Genomic DNA, 16,498 nt, shown 5'->3' with positions numbered 1-16,498 from the left:
TCTGCCCAATTTTAATCAGATTATTTGGGTGGTTTTTTTTTGTTTTTTTTTGTTTTTTTAATTTTTTTTTCAACGTTTTTTATTTATTTTGGGACAGAGAGAGACAGAGCATGAACGGGGGAGGGGCAGAGAGAGAGGGAGACACAGAATCGGAAACAGGCTCCAGGCTCCAAGCCATCAGCCCAGAGCCTGACGCGGGGCTCGAACTCACAGACCGCGAGATCATGACCTGGCTGAAGTCGGACGCTTAACCGACTGCGCCACCCAGGCGCCCCTATTTGGGTGTTTTGAGCTGAATTCTATAGGTTCTTTATATATTTTGTATATTAACCCTTTATTGGATATATCATTTGCAAATATCCTCTCCCTTTCAGTAGGTTGCTTTTTTGTTTTATGGATGGTTTTCTTCACTGTGCAAAAACTGTTTTATTTTGGTATACTCCCAGTAGTTTATTTTTGCTTTTGTTTCCCTTGTCTGAGGAGACATATCTAGAAAAAAAAGGTCAATGTCAAAGAAATTACTGCCTATGTTTTCTTCTAGGAGTTTTATGATTTTATGTCTCACATTTAGATCTATTATTATTATTATTATTATTATTATTATTATTATTTTAGAGAGAGAGTGTGTGTGAACAGGGGAGAGGGGCAGAGGGAAAGAGAGAGAGAATGGTAAGCAGGCTCCATGCTCAACACAGAGCCTGACACAAGGCTCTATCCCAGTACCCTCAGATCATGACCTGAGCCGAAATCAAGAGTAGGATGGTCAACCTATTGAGCCATATAGGCACCCCTCACATTTAGGTCCTTAATCCATTTTGAGTTTATTTTTGTATGTGCTATAAGAAAGTGGTCCAGTTTCATTCTTTTGCATATGGTTCTCCACTTTTTTTTCAACACCATTTATTGAAGAGATGAAATTGAATATTGAGTCCTATAGTACAATGATAGAGATCACTTTTCTGCTCAAAATAAATACTCAATAAATACTCTGGTCAAAATACTACCAAACATTTTCTAGTAGTTATTTTACATATTTGAATTTATATTACCATACTCTAATCCAGACCCCCATTTCTCTGTCTTATCCACAAAGGACTAAGTTTCTAAAACCCACTTATACTCTATCTTTACTGTTTCTGAAGCTAACAGTGAGTGCCCGTATCAAAAAGAAACATGAGAATATTTTGTAATGACTTGCTCATTGTGACCCACCTATCCTAGGGCTGCGACCATCACTGCCTTTTTTCTAGAGCTCAAAAACCATCTTATTTGATAACATATTTTTGGAATTTTGCCATCATTGCCCATAAATTCACTGGTCTTTGTTCCAGATGTACCTCTGTCCTCATCTTTTTCTTTTGTGCCGTGTTTGAAGACATTTGTCAGTTGCATCTCTCATCTCTGAGATTTCTTACAGTCCTTCAGTAGCTGGGAAGGACATTTATGTGTACTATAAGCAAGAAGAGGACAGAGGTGAGTGGATGCCCCTGTGAAGGTGCCGTAGACTAGAAACTAGGTCTCCAGAGTGAGGAGGAAGACAGAGGAGGGAAGTGCCCTCAGACACATCAGACAAAGTGAGTGAGAAAACCAAGCGGCTTTCTCACTGGAGGAGACTCAGTGGGGTGCTACACGATAATTTGTCCTGGACTATAATACTATGTTTGGAATGGGAGTGGTAGGTCATCTTGAAATGCATACGATACCAGAAGCCAGACCTAAGGCAGAATGGTCGCTGCCTCCAAGGCTCCCCAACAACATGTGGGCTTTTTGAATGCATGTTTCATCCCTAAAGACCCCTCTTCAGGGAATTTATTTTAATCTTTACAATTTTTAACTCATTTTTTAGTTCTCTTTCTTCTCTGTCTTCTCTTAATAATACATTATCAACTATTTGAGGATACTTGTTCTTTTTTTTCTTTAATTTTTTTCAACATCTTTATTTATTTTTGAGAGACAGAGACAGAGACAGAGCGTGAGCAGGGGAGGGGCAGAGAGAGGAGAGGCGGGGAGAGAGACACAGAATCTAAAGCAAGCTCCAGGCACTGAGCTGTCAGCACAAAGTCCGACTCAGGGCTTGAACCCACCAACTGTGAGATCATGACCTGAACCAAAGTCGATGCTCAACCAACCGAGCCACCCAGGCACCCCTACTTGTTCTTATTCGACATACAGCCTTTACATTTTAATGCCCCTTATTTTTGTCATCATCTCCTTCCCCCATGTCCCCCCATCAGTCTTTAGCAAATTCTGACAGGGTTGTGTCTGAACATGTTTCTGTGAGGAATGGCACTTTAAAAACATGTGACACGTGTCTTGGTGATAATACAGACTTATGGGTGGATTCCCACACAATTTTTATAGCTTTGTGCCTCTCCTTTGTCAGCTCCTTCAGATCAGGGATCGCATCCTATCTCCACAGTGGACCTTTGTGCAGAGCAGGTGCTCAACAGGGACTCAGCAGTGGAGGAGACGATATGCTTCTCCTTTTACACCTTTTTAAATCCAAGCCCCAAGAGAGCTTATTCTGTAGCCATTTATTTTAATCTCTTTCATAATTAATTATGATCGTTGTTGAAATTTAGTTTTTCAGAGGCCCTCATCACCCTTGAGCTGTTTCTCTTTATGATCTCTTGGAATCATGGCAGTCTTTTCACCAATTTTTTTTTTTTTTTACCTCTTTTTAATGTTTACTTATTTTTGGGAGAGAGAGAGAGACAGAGCATGAGCTGGGGAGGGGCAGAGAGAGAGGAAGACACAGAATCCGAAGCAGGCTCCAGGCTCTGAGCTGTCAGCACAGAGCCCAGTGCAGGGCTCGACCTCATGAACTGCGAGATCATGACCTGAGCCGAAGTCGGACGCCCAACCACCTGAGCCACCCAGGCTCTCCTGCTGATTTTTAAATGTGCTTTTCTGATTTATAGTCTGAGTGTCCAAACCCATGCTTGCTGGTTCTTTCTTTCACCGATTCTAATACTAGGATGGCATTCCTTTTTTTTTTTTTTTTTTTTTTTTTTGGGCCAGATTTCTATCACCTTTATATCCAATTATGTTGACATACTTAAGCAAAATGTGCTTCTTCTATCTTCTGATACCTAAGATTATCAATCAGGTTCACCAAGAATTTACCAACTATTAGAATGTGAGTTTTACTAAATGTTCAAAAGTTGTACACCTTACATTTATCACTGCAGCATCTTACAGTTCTTCCAGTTTCATAATCCCTGCTAGGAAAGTGTGGTCCACTTCACTTGGTGAGGTATGCAGTCTCTTCCCGTAAGAGCATGGCTTCCATTTGTTTCCTTTTATCCTTATCCAGGTGTTTTCAACCACCAAAAAAAAAAACAAAAAACAAAAAACCTTTAACATATTGCTTATACTCCTTACTCTCTTTTACAGTTTCTACAGAACAAGGTCTCCCCCTGTTCCAGACAAGTGTTAGCATCCCTGTTCTCTGTAAGCACTCTGGGCAAAAGAAAACTTGGGGTTATCTCCGAATTTGTTCTAGTGCTATAGAGGGGAAAGGTTCTGATGTGCAGAAATGAAACCCAGGCCATTTCTCAAATTTGCCAGTGCCTCTTGTCCACATCACTTAACCGATCTCATCCCAGATCTTCTCCTGCAAACTAAGGTGAGAAGATAAGATTGGGCTTGGGTTTCTTCTGAGTCTTAAAGTTTTTCTTTGGTTTCATTAGAGACAAGTGGTTGCTGTGTCCAATTCTGCTAAAGCTGCTTAGATCTCATGGCAGGGGCTTGTCTTTAATATTTAAGAGGATTTTTGAACCAAATAATTTTCAGAGGCATACAATGATTTCTCAAAAGGGTCTCATAAAAGCAACATTTATCATTGAAAAGGTGTTTAATAACACCTTTAATAAATGTTAAATAATAACGCACTTAACTTTAAGTACTTTGCATCTTTTTCTCTCTGTGTTAATATCCTTAATTGGATCCTCTAGCAAGGGATTTGGACTTAATTTATTGCAGGTGATGCTGCACTTATACAATTATTCAGTTGACTTAATTAGAGATTTAATTATATTAGTGCCCTAAAGTGCTATATCAGAGAAGTAAAACGCAGACTGGTAATTCACCTTTTTGTATTTTATTGTGTCACTTTTCCTGCGGCTGAAATGGGTTTCAAGCCATAAAGGCCAGAGGGAGCATTCCAGCACTTCTAGACATACCCTAATATGGAAAGTTCTGTCTATGCATTAGTTGGGGATTTGCCCAGTCAAAATGTAGGTGAGGGCAAAAGTGGAAAGAATTTTCCTAATTGTGGCCTTATCTCTTGCAGGTATTAGAACCAAGGCCATAGGTCTGGTTCCTCAGTATTCCTTTCAGCCCCCTCCATTTCTTCAGTCCTAGGGCAGCCCCCTGACAGGTGGTCCTAGGAGGCAGCAACTGTGTTTGTCTCTGTATCTCCCACCCCTACTTCATACCTAGGCCATTCAGTGCCTAATACTTGATGGCTGAGTTGAATTTGATCACTGCAAAGACAACTACTTGGAAGTGTGGTTAAAACAGTATAAACCCAACATAACTATTTTAAAACACTCAAAATACCTACCCCAGCAAGTAAGTTAGTCCCAAATCTGGCTAATTGTTGGAATGACCTAAGAAGTATTTTTCGGCCTTATTGAACCCACCTCTAGGATTGGGGCCCAGGTCCTGCATTTTAAAGCTCCCCAGGTGAATCTTTGGTCAACCAAGTTTAGGAATTCTGGTTTAATATGTCTTTTGTTACATTTATTTACAAAGGATGAGATTGTTTTGTCAGGATAGATCAATTGCCTATTCTAATTTATGGTAAAAGTCTCATTTATGGTCTATTAATTATATCTAAAGGATTAATTTTTTTAATTTTATTAATGTTTATTTATTTTTGAGAGAGAGAGAGACCTAGTGTGAGCAGGGGAGGGTCAGAGAGAGAGGGAGACACAGAATCCGAAACAGGCTCCAGGCTCTGAGCTGTCAGCACAGAGCCCAACACGAGACTCGAACTCACAACCCGTGAGATCATGACCTGGGTCAAAGTCGGATGCTTAACCATCTGAACCACCCAGGTGCCCCACTAAAGGATTACTTTTGAGCCAATAGTTTAGTTTTAGTTGGTAGGAGTGTATACAGATGTCTGTGAGGAGTAATACCTTCCATGAAGGATTAGATTACTGCTGAATCATGAAATGGGCATTTTACTCATGGTAGCTATCAGGTCCCTTGGTATGCAAAGCCTGCCTCTGCAGAGAGAAGATTTGGGTGTTAATTGGAAATACAGCAGTCATTGGTGAGAGAAATTAACTCTTCTAGGGCTTGAGGAATGTTCAGTGATATCTCCTGGGTACTCTTTTGCCCTAATCTGAATTACCCTTCATTGTCACCATCAAATATTCAGTTGGGCCTAGCTGAATAAAGTTTATAAAGCAAACTAAATGAAGCAATCAGAGAAATGCAGAATGTAAAACATTGCACAATACAGCCTGGTCCTTCAGAAATGGTAATATCATAGGGAAGAAAATGCTAAAGTGGCATAACGAATGCAATTCATAAACCAAGATTCATCATGATTTGGGGGGGGGGGGTGGTGAAAATAGGGTACAGAAGACATTTTAGAGCCAATTGGGGAAATTTGCACATGGGCTAGATATTAGATAATGATAGAGAATTATTGTTAACTTTCCTAGTTATAATAATAATATTCTAGTTATGTATGAGAATGTTCTTAGGAGCTGCATGTCAAAACAAGGGTAAAGCATCCTGCAGCCCAACATGTGTACAAGCCGAGTCCTACCAGCTCAGAGCCTATTGTTAAATATTTCAGAATTCTGTGATTCCACAACCCTTGGTAGCTTGAAATCAGCCATGATGGGAGTTTTTATACCACAAAAATCTGCAAATGCTACAAATGGTGGTGGGTGGGGGGGGGGGGTCCTCCCCTGGAAGGAGGGGATAGTACAGTATTCAGTGACGCTGGATTGGGTATTAGAAACTGTGGCTTCTGACCACAACTGTGCCACTATCCGCCTATAATCTTGGGTGAGCTGCTGAGCTTCTCTGGGCCTCTGTTTTCTTCTGTGTGTGATTATAGGAATAAAGCAGACTTTATGTTACATGCAGTGTGCAGAAGCTTAGAGTCTAATGAAGAGATAGATATGGGAATGGAGAATTGAAGTACAACACCGTATAATTATGCTGTATTCCAGATATGCACGGGATACTTGGGGAGCCCCAAGGAAGAGGGCCACCTAGCTCCTTAGGGCTCTCATCCTAGCTGAGTGTATTCTGCTTCAGTGGACTTTGGGAAGTTTGAAGGTGGGGAGCAGATATGGGAAAATTACTGCAAGCAATCTCCCTAAATAGTGATAAAAGGGAGAAGAGGCTGGGGGTGGGGGGGGACTGGCTGGGCAAGAGCTAGATCAGGAAAGGACTTCCATTGCCTCATGAAAGAGCTTGGACTCTTTTTTCTTAAGGCTTTCGGAAGGTAGTGAAGGGTTTTAAGCTGATCACATTCACATTTTATAAAGATCTCCTTGGCAGCATGACAGATGGAGTTCAGGGCAAAGAACTGGTTGTAGGAGGACTCTTTAGGAGGTGGTTTGCCTAAAACAGCCCAGACGAGGGATGATGATAGCCTGAACTAATGTAGTGGCAATGACAATGAAGAGCCGAGGGTACATTGGAGAGCTGTAAAAGACATAGAATGGCTAGGACTTAGTGGCTGTTTCAGTCAGGATGGCTACAGACAACCTCACAGTCTCAGTGGCTTCAGACAACAAAGATGTGTTTCTTGCCCACACTACATGTCCCGTGCAGGTTGGAGAGGCACTGTGGTTGGTGCTCGGCGTGGTTGCTTGGGAATCCAACACGAGGAGCTTCTTCCGCTATGGCTGGATGATCCACCAAGGGAAAGCTCTGGAGGGACTCACGTGGGTGGTTAAATGCTGCAGCCCAGAAGTGACGTGCATCGTTCGTAATTCATGGACTAGAACTTGTCCCTTGGCCCCACCCAGTCTCTCAGGGCCAGAAAGTTCAGTCAAGGGTGAGCAGCACTGCTACAGCCATGGTACCTGACCAGAAATGGGGCGTGAAGGGGGACCCCCCCCCCAGGCTTCTGATTTAGGGCGTTAGGCAGAGGTGTTCATTGAGAAAGAGAACATGGAGTTTGGGGAAGGGGGAGGGGACAGCCCAAATCATTATAAATCTTTTTCAGCTCTAAAGTATAACCCTTTTATTGGTCCTTCCCCATCAAAGAGAGGGGTTAGAAATCAACTCCAGTTGTTGGCAAGAGTTTATTCTTTACAAACGGGTGTTTCAGTTCATTCTAACCGGTCAAATAAAGGCTTTTAGTTTTAAAAATGGAGTGTTCAGATCTAAACTAGGTGTCTTTCTTGAATTTTCACATGAACTATTGTGTCAGCATACAGGGTGGAAAAAAAAAGTTACTAACTAGGATGTTAATGAAGCCTTCTTCACATAAGAATATCAGGCTGCTGAATTCAAAATGCCAGACATGTAAATGCCCTCTGCCTTCATTACCGCCATTCCCCAGCAGGGCACATTTCAAGATATCAAGGGGTGGGAGTCAGGGAGGAGGTGTAATTAGGCTGATTGGAGCCTATTGTGCTGCTCTGGAGCAGAGACACCTAGCAGCCTTAGGGAATGTTAGTGCCTCAGAATCATTGGGGAATGATGTCCTCTTTACCTCAAAAGAACACAGCAGAAACATGAATCTATGTTGCTTCCCCCTTTCTTTGTTTTCCACCTCCCCTCCCCAATTTAGTTGTGGTACCTCGAAAACTGACTTTTATTGTGCATTTGTTTCTTAACAGTTGCGAGAAACAATCAAAGCTGGCAAAGGTGTGACTTCAGCTATTGACCTGTGTCGTTACCATGGAAACAAGGCACTGGAGGCCCTGGAGAGCTTTCCTCCCTCGGAGGCCAGATCTGCTTTAGAAAACATTGTGTTTGCTGTGACCAGATTTTCGTGACACCAAATTAAAAAGACACTATTGTTCGTTAGCTGAAAAAAAACTGGGGAATGAGGTGATCGAGAGAGCTTTCATGATGAAATAACTAAATGTGTTAATGACTTTAAAAACATAATACATTTTTTCCTTCCTTTTATCACATTGCTAAATGAATACTGCCTTCTTTTTGGAACTGCTACAAACAAAATTAGAAGAAAAAAAGGTCAAGCAGTTTTCACTTGTCACGCCAGAAGCACACTTGAGGCTGCAGTAGCAGAAATAATTAATGAGATTCGCTCCTGTGACCTCAGCAAATGGACAGGAAATAAGTCCTTATTGATTGGACCGAGCCAGGGATGGCGCCAGGGCGGTGGCCTGTGGTTTTCTTTCTAGAGAGGACAGAGCAAGCTGGAAGCTGCAGGTGTCAAGAGAAACACTATCACTGCCAGCCGGAGAGGACTGTCAGATCAAAAACTAGTGACCAATCTGACATAATGGAGGGTCGTTCAGTAATTAAGAAAAAAAAAAAAAAGTGCTTTGTCTTCTTGCAATTATGTCTCTGCATTTGTAAGTACAGTATGAATATACTTGGCGCTTCATGGTTTTTGTAACATTTTTTTAGGAAAAATTGCTGAAAAACATAATGCCAAATATTCGAAGTTAGGAGATTAAAATGCTCTCGAATGTTAACTTGGTTGTAGTAGGAAGGCTTCTGTTTCCTTCTGGGAGACCAAATATTGTTCAAACACATTTCAAAGAACCAAACTTTTTTTAAGTATGTTGTATTCATTTGTAATATTTTGGTATAGAGAATACCTTTAACTTTTACAAGTATTAGATATAGAACCGTTGTTCTGGGGAATATACTGGTGTGGGGTTTTTTTTGTTTTGTTTTGTTTTTAATTCAGAATGTCAAATTTTGGTCTTGAACCACAGACCTCCAATTACAGAGAAAATATAGGCAGCCTCCCAGGCCTGCAATCAGACACTGTCTCTGTGTGGTTCATAGGAGATGATTTTTGCGGTTTGCGTGCATGCAATCTGAGAACACCGTTGACAAGAAGGCTGAGTTTACATAAATGATCTAGATTGAGACTCAGCTACCTTTCTTCCTTATGTGGTGTAATCACAGCCCTATCTGGAGACAGTGAACACAGCAAACAGATTTTATTACCTCATTCACTCAAACATCCAGTGAAGTTATTTTAGTTTAATTCCTCCCTCTAGAAGTTACAAAACCGTTTTATCAGGACGAGAAAATGTGAGTGACAGATTTTAAGGTATCATATTATGATTTTTTTTTAATATTCTTAAAATGTTGTGGTTACTGTTCATGCTACTATAATTTGAAGGCCTGTAGATTTAGCAAAAGTGAACATTCTTCTGTCTGAAATGGTCTTTTCTCACAGAAATTGGCTTAATTAGTAACTATGGTTAGATGCTTTAGATAGAGTAGGTTTTAATCATTAACTTGCACAAAGGAGGAGCCGTGCTCAGTGTTCTCTGGAGGTGCAGGAGCTTACACAGAGCGGTAGGTTTTACTAAGCAGCTGGTCAGGTACCAAAAGGCAGGACCCGAGGGCTCTTCTCATTCTGGTTTAGCAGCTGGTTTGCTGTGTGACCTTGAGTTAGTCACTTCCCTCTGAGCCTCCACTTCCTCATCTGTCAAATAAAATTAAATGAGAGAATGTATGAAGTCCCTTCCAGCTTTGTTTTATTCTCTAAAAGCCTGCCGTTTCTGGGGTTCCTGGGTGGCTCAGTCGGTTAGACTTCTGACTCTTGATTTCTACTCAGGTTATAATCTCATGGTTTGTGAGTTCAAGCCCGTGTCAGGCTCTGTGCTGACAGTGTGGAGGCTGCTTGGGATTCTCTCTCTCTCCCTCTCTCTTTGTCCCTCCCCTGCTCATGCACACACACACACACACACACACACACACATTCTCTCCCCCCCCCAAAAAATAAATAAATAAACTTAAAAAAAAAAAAAAACAGTCTGCCATTTCTGACTCTGGATAACAAAGATGCTAAGTGAGGTTCTGGGAGGAGGAAAGGTGAAACCCAGGGAGAGGCTATAAAGGAATGTATAAAACTTTACAGCAAACGTCTTCCTAAACTGCCTCGAAGCTTAGGGCCTAAAGTATCCCTAGCTCTCCTTTGTATGGCATGTAATCCTGGACTCTTCTGTTTCAACACCTGCCTTTCTGCTTTCTTTGGGACCTTCCTACCTCCCTTTCATCTCCCTGGCTCGGGCGTCCCGCCCCCAGTGTTGATTGACAGCCCTTCCTCTGTACTCCGACTCAGCAGAGTTCCCGCTTCCCAGCGTCCTGGCAGGCTTTTGTTAAACCTAACAGGTTGGTTCATTAACCCTACAGTATTAAATACTGACACTCTTTCTTCATGCCCCTTCTTCGGGGATATTTGTTAACTCTTACGTCCTTATAATTTCAGGCAGCTGAGGGAGAAATGTGGGGCACCAAGACATGCTTTAATCACTCCCCTTGGCCTGTCTCCTGGGTGCAGGCTCTGCTGACTAGGTAAGACTCTGGCCTCGGAATGTCCCCTCGACCCCCTCTCCATCGCCTCCATCCCCAGTTTCTTGTTAGAGGGAAGAATTCATTCATTGGGCATTGTGCTGGTTCCCCCAACTTGCAGGTTGGCCCCTCCAAACCTCATTCACTTCAGGCTCCTGAAACCACCCGCACTCTCCTTCCTATCAGTCTTTGTTAAGTGTGTAAAGGCTGCGATAGCGAGGGCCCCAAGTGCAGGCCATCTTGTTTGAGTCCCACAGTCACGCTCTGGAGGTAAGCATACCCCCCATTACCAATGGAGAAGCAGGCCGAGGGGACCGCCTCTGACCACCTGGCCTGCCCTCACTCCCCGCCTCCCCACCGGAGTCTTCCAAGTAGCGCCTCTTTCTTGCTTCCTCTGCCTCTCTTTCCTCCTTTCCAAGATCTCAAGCCTGTAGCCTTCCTGCCTCCTTCATGGCCCCATTCTTAAATCGTCAGTGTCTCCCCTGCTGGCTGTATGTGCTCAATCCTCCCTATCCCCTAAAATGAAATTCCTCCCTTCGTGTTCTTTATCCTTCTACCTACACTTTTTTCCTCCTAACTTTACCAACTACATCTTCTTACAGTCTGCTAACTCCTGAACCCTTGCAGCTGGTCATGCACTAACTACCAAGTCCCCACCACCTAGACCAGTGCCAGTGCTTTAGACACTCCGAGAATATCTGTTGGACAGATTATCAGGTCTCTTACTGCACAACACTGAGACAGACTTCTGACAGAAGGTGGCCTTTCTGTGAAGTTTGCAAGCCATATCCCCACGCACAGACTTTCCCATGGCATGCCATGTCACTAACCCAACCACCCGGCTCCCTTGGTGCCCTTGGCCCACCTCTGTGTAGGTTGTTCCCCCCACCCTGACTGTCCTCCGTACCTGACACCTCTCTTAGTTGTACCCCTAGAGACTTTCTTTTTTGAACATTTAAGGGGCACCTGGGTGGCTCAGTGAGTTGGGCATCCAACTTCGGCTCAGGTTATGATCTCACGGATCGTGACCCCACATGGGCTCGCTGCTGTCAGTGAGGAGCCCACTTCGGATCCTCTGTCCCCTACTCTCTGCCATTCCCCAGCTCACACTTGCTCTCAAAAATAAATAAAACATTAAAAAAAAAAAAAAAGAACAAGAAACATTTAAATTCTATTTCCTCAAAAACTAAAAGCAGTTTCCTGCCCCACCAAGTCTTTTTCTTTTAAACTCTCCAACTTAGAAAAACTGTTTTCTGGCATTAAAAAAACAGTATCAATGCGGGGCGCCTGGGTGGCGCAGTCGGTTGAGCGTCCGACTTCAGCCAGGTCACGATCTCGCGGTCCGTGAGTTCGAGCCCCGCGTCGGGCTCTGGGCTGATGGCTCAGAGCCTGGAGCCTGTTTCCGATTCTGTGTCTCCCTCTCTCTCTGCCCCTCCCCCGTTCATGCTCTGTCTCTCTCTGTCCCAAAAATAAATAAACGTGGAAAAAAAAAAAATTAAAAAAAAAAAAAAAACAGTATCAATGAGATACCGATTTAAATAGTGAACCTTTTTGCCATCATGCTTCTTTGAAAGAAGATTCATTTTATGATGATCATTAAACTTTGTTGTAAGTTTTACTTAATGATAACACTAAATCTTCATCTTTTCTTGCTCACATAATGTGGTTATCTGGTCACACCTAAAAATAAATTATCAGTGACATTGTTTGCCTGGTCCAAGTCTCATTCTCTAATGTTTGAGACCTTATCTGACCCATGACAGTATTATTGCTATGGCCCAGGATGTGGGTAACACTACAAGTTGAGGTAAAAGACATATACATACATTAGTACGAAATGCTCCAAAAAAGATAGAGGGCTTTTTTAGGCTCAGTATCTACCACACATTAAACTCGTGACCAGAAAGTAGTCGGAATAATCCATGATGATCTTTTTTCAAAACCTGACAAATTGCTGTAACATGGCCTTCTTTGGGCAAGCAAGTTTGGGGGGAATTGTGTGTAATCAACAAAATTGCAGTGAAAGTATACTTTTTTTTTTTTTTTTAAGACTCTAATCAGCCAGTTCATCACTGATAAGAAGAACCTTGTTTTCCAGAAAACAGTTGTCAAGCTCCTTCCTAGAGTTCTTAGTTTCTGGAAGATACTTTCCTGCCACTTCATTTGTTTTCCCACTTTGAAATCCTATTGCTAAGATCACCTTTCTGACCAATGGAAGCTCTAGGATTTATCTTTATAATCCGTAATGACTGCCTCTCAAGGTAGAGAACACAGGCCACACCTTTGTTAAAGTACAAAAGGGCAGAAATGGATTGGGTTGGTTCTTTAATTCCTTTAACTGTGAGGACATAATGGTCATTCCATTATTATAAATAGTTTCAATTGTTAATCTTGTTCTAGTAATAATTAAGTTATTTGCACTCTCTTTTAAAAGTACAAAGCGATCTAACAGAATAATCATTTGCCTCTTTCTTTTCCCTACCTTCAGTCCTGACCTCAAATTAACTGTTTTATTCTTTCAGAATTGGTCCTGCGTTTCCATTATGGAGATAACATACTTCTTTTTTTTTTTTCCCCATAGATTTCAACTTTATTTTATTTTTTTAATTATTTTTTTAAATGTTTATTTAGTTTTGAGAAAGAGAGAGTGCAAGCAGGGGAGGAGAAGAGAGATTAGGAGACACAGAATCTGAAGCAATCTCCAGGCTCTGAGCTGTCAGCACAGAGCCTGATGCGGGGCTCGAACTTCTGAACCATGAGATCATGACCTGAGCCGAAGTTGAACGCTTAACCAACAGAGCCACCCAGGAGCCCGGGAGATAACATACTTCTAAAGGTGACTGAAAAATAAGGGTCACCTGGGAAGAGTCCAGGGGGACCAGAACTGATGGCGGGATCCACCTCTTTCTTTAGCTCACCCAGCCTGCCCTTGGGGCTCTGAAGTGCTAAGTTTTCAGCCTCCCCTGCTGGAGGAATCTTATTTCTTTCTTTTCTGTAGAAAGAGAAAGTTCTTCGGGCTTTTATCCTTTCTTTTGGGGGACACTGACCATCTTCATGGAAAAGCTACATCAGCTTTCCTTCAACTTGATCTGTTCATCTCCAAGACTGACAGTACCCACCACTGTGCATCTTGTCAGCAAACAAGTGGGCTCATCACTGCCTTCACTGTTGGAGTAGCTTAGATTTTACTTTTTGAACATTTTTTTTTTTAATGTTTTTTAAGTAAGCCCTACACCCAGTGTGGGGCCTGAACTCAACTCCAGGGTCAAGACTCACATGCCCTACAGACTGAGCCAGCCAGGTACCCCCACCCCCAACCTTTAAAAGAATTTTTTTTTTTAAGTAAGCACTATGCCCAGTGCGAGATTTGAACACATTTCAGTAAATAACCACTGTTTTGTTTTGTTTTTTTATTTCAGAAAATAGAAAAAAATTAATCATTCAAAATCTCACCATGCTAACATAATCATCTCACCATTTCATTTATGTATCTTTCAGCCTTTTCTACCATGCATATCTTTTTTGGGGTAGTTCTCATTATAAATTCAACTTTGGGTCCTGCTGTTTTCACAGAACATAAACACTTCTCCATGACACTGCAGTCTTCACAACCATTATTAATAAGTAGCTTAAATTCTAAACAAGGTATCTGAATTTCTATTACTGGTTGGTTTCTCTGGTATGAATAGGAATGTGGTAAATACTCCATAAGAAAGCCTCCTAATGTTCTACTAAGAAAGTCTTTGACTTGGAAAAATAATGCCCTGGCCAGTTCTCCATAGCAGCAGGTTAAAACTGTGGAACAAAAACAAAGCAAAACAAAACAAAAAACTATGTAACAAATTCTTTTAAAATTCTTCAACTTGAACTATTAATTTTTTTCATTTGGTGGTTCCTATTCCTGCAAAATGATGACTTCTTCCTTCCCACTGAAGTTCACCATCTCTTAGAGAAGGGAAGGGCCTCAGTCTAACAGTCATACCTTCTGCTCTTGGCAAAGACGACAGAGAAACAATTTTATAGGAGATGAGAAGCCATCTTTGCTTCTTCAAAGTGAAGGGAAATAAAAAATAAGCCACCCAAAACTGTGCCACTTTGGCGTATTGATTATTTTGAATTAAAGCTTCTTGAGAAACAGCCAGTGTAAGAAGGACCCTCTGACCCTCTTTTGTCCTCCTGAAAACAGGAAATACATCTCCCCTGTAAAAGGTACCCTTCCTCTACCAGGAGGAAGAGAGACATCCTTATCACTAGAGAGAGGAATTGAGGGCTGAGAAGGCTATATAAACAAATCTTGTTACTAACTTACTACCCTGAACCCCAAACCTCTTTTTCTTGTCAGTTCTTCACAAATTCATTGTTTCTTTGTCTAAAAGGTATAAGAGCTCCTTTCTTTGGTCAGTTATTTGAGTTTTTATGGGCTCCTGTACATATGAAATTAAATTTGCTTTTCTCCTGTTAATCTCCCTTATGCCAATTTCATTATTGGGCCAACCAAAGAACCTAGAAGAGAAGAAGGGAAAATTTTCTTCCCCTATAGAAGACCTTGGGAGAAGGAAACTCCTAGGGTTTGTTCAAAGGGAAACAAAATAATTTTTATCTGACTCAGATCTTTCATGCTGTAACAGTATGAGCTTATTGTATTTTGTTATTGTTTTGTTTGGGTCTTTTTTTTTTTTTTTTTTTTTTTTAAGCCTAGAGAACATCATTCTCAAAGAATTAAGCTACTCTTGCAACCTTTCTTTCCTTAAATTAATCATTGTAATTTTACTGTTTGCATTATTTCTCACTTTCTAGGCATTTTGATGATGTCCCCCACCTTATATCATGAATTCCATTGTAACTTACACTTGTGTAAATAGATTATGATCAATTTATTGCAAAGTTTGTAATTGCTGCGTAATTGTGCAGTTTTATACCATGCTTCTCTTTCCTTTTAGCCTTCTTTCCTTCTTTTTTTTGGAGATTAGAACTGCTTTAATTGCATTTTTTTTTTTTTAAACAACTTTATTGAAGTACAGTTTGCATACCATAAAATTCACCTGGTTTAGTTATACAATTAGAATGACTTTTATAAATTTACAAAGTTGTGAAAGCGTCACCACAATTCAGTGTTAAAGGTCCTTTCTGCCCATTTGCGGTCAACCCCTGGGCAGACAGGAATTCACTCTCTGTCTCTATAGATTTGCCTTCTCTGGACATTTTGTGTAAATGAAACTATACAATATTCTTAACTGGTTCCATCATTTAGCATAATGTTTTTGAGGTTTATTCATGGGGTAGCATTAATCATTGTTCCTTTTTATTGCTCAATAGTGTTCCATTATAGGGATGTGCCACATTTGTTTATCTATTTACCAGTTGATTGGCATTTGGGTTATTTCTACTTGTTACCTATTACGAATAATGCTGCTGTGAATATTCAAGAACAAGTCTTTGTGTGGACCTAAGTTTTCATTTCTCTTGAGTAGATTCTCAAGAGTAAAATTTATGGTAAATTTATGTTTAACATTTTAGAAATTGCTAAACTACTTTCCAAACTAGTTGTATCAGTTTACATTTCTACCAGCAACACATGTAGATTCCAATTTGTTCACATCTTTGCCAACCCTTGGTGTTCCTTTTTTATTATAACTATTCTAGTACGACTGAGATAGTATCTCATTGTGATTTTTTATTTGCATTTCCCTAATGACTAATGATGTTAAGCATCTTCTCATGAGCAAATGAACCATTCATATTTCTTTGATGAAAGGTCTGTTCAAACATTTTACCCATCTCTTAATTGCATTATTGTCTTCTTGTTGAGTTTAAGCATTCTTGATGTATTATGGATACAGCTTCTTTTTTTTTTTTTTTAAGTTTATTTATTTATTTTGAGAGAGCAGAGTAGGGGCAGTGAGAGAGGGAGAGAGAATCCCAAGCAGGCTCTGCACTGATACAGGACCCAAACTGACAGACAGAACCATGAGATCATGACCTGAGTCAAAATCAAGAGTCAGAT

At 41.0% G+C, this 16,498-nt stretch overlaps 1 protein-coding gene across 2 annotated transcripts in view; it reads left to right on the top strand.

The window, feature by feature from the left end:
* Positions 1-8,269, top strand: part of PDSS2 (decaprenyl diphosphate synthase subunit 2) — a 262,983-nt gene extending 254,714 nt beyond the window's left edge. Inside the window, exon 8 of one of the 2 annotated variants that reach the window (XM_030316061.1) lies at positions 7,827-8,269. In XM_030316061.1, coding sequence (XP_030171921.1) covers positions 7,827-7,985 — 159 coding nt within the window. In that variant the 3' untranslated portion in view covers positions 7,986-8,269. Of the gene's footprint in view, positions 1-6,810; positions 7,099-7,826 lie in introns of those variants that run through there. The other variant, XM_032593230.1, reaches the window with a different exon arrangement.
* Positions 8,270-16,498: the final 8,229 nt, after the last annotated feature.

The sequence above is a fragment of the Lynx canadensis genome, chromosome B2 (genome assembly GCF_007474595.2).
Source record: "Lynx canadensis isolate LIC74 chromosome B2, mLynCan4.pri.v2, whole genome shotgun sequence".
Taxonomy (NCBI): domain Eukaryota; kingdom Metazoa; phylum Chordata; class Mammalia; order Carnivora; family Felidae; genus Lynx; species Lynx canadensis.
Note: the sequence above shows the minus strand (reverse complement) of the source record. Positions and strands in the feature narration are given on the sequence as shown.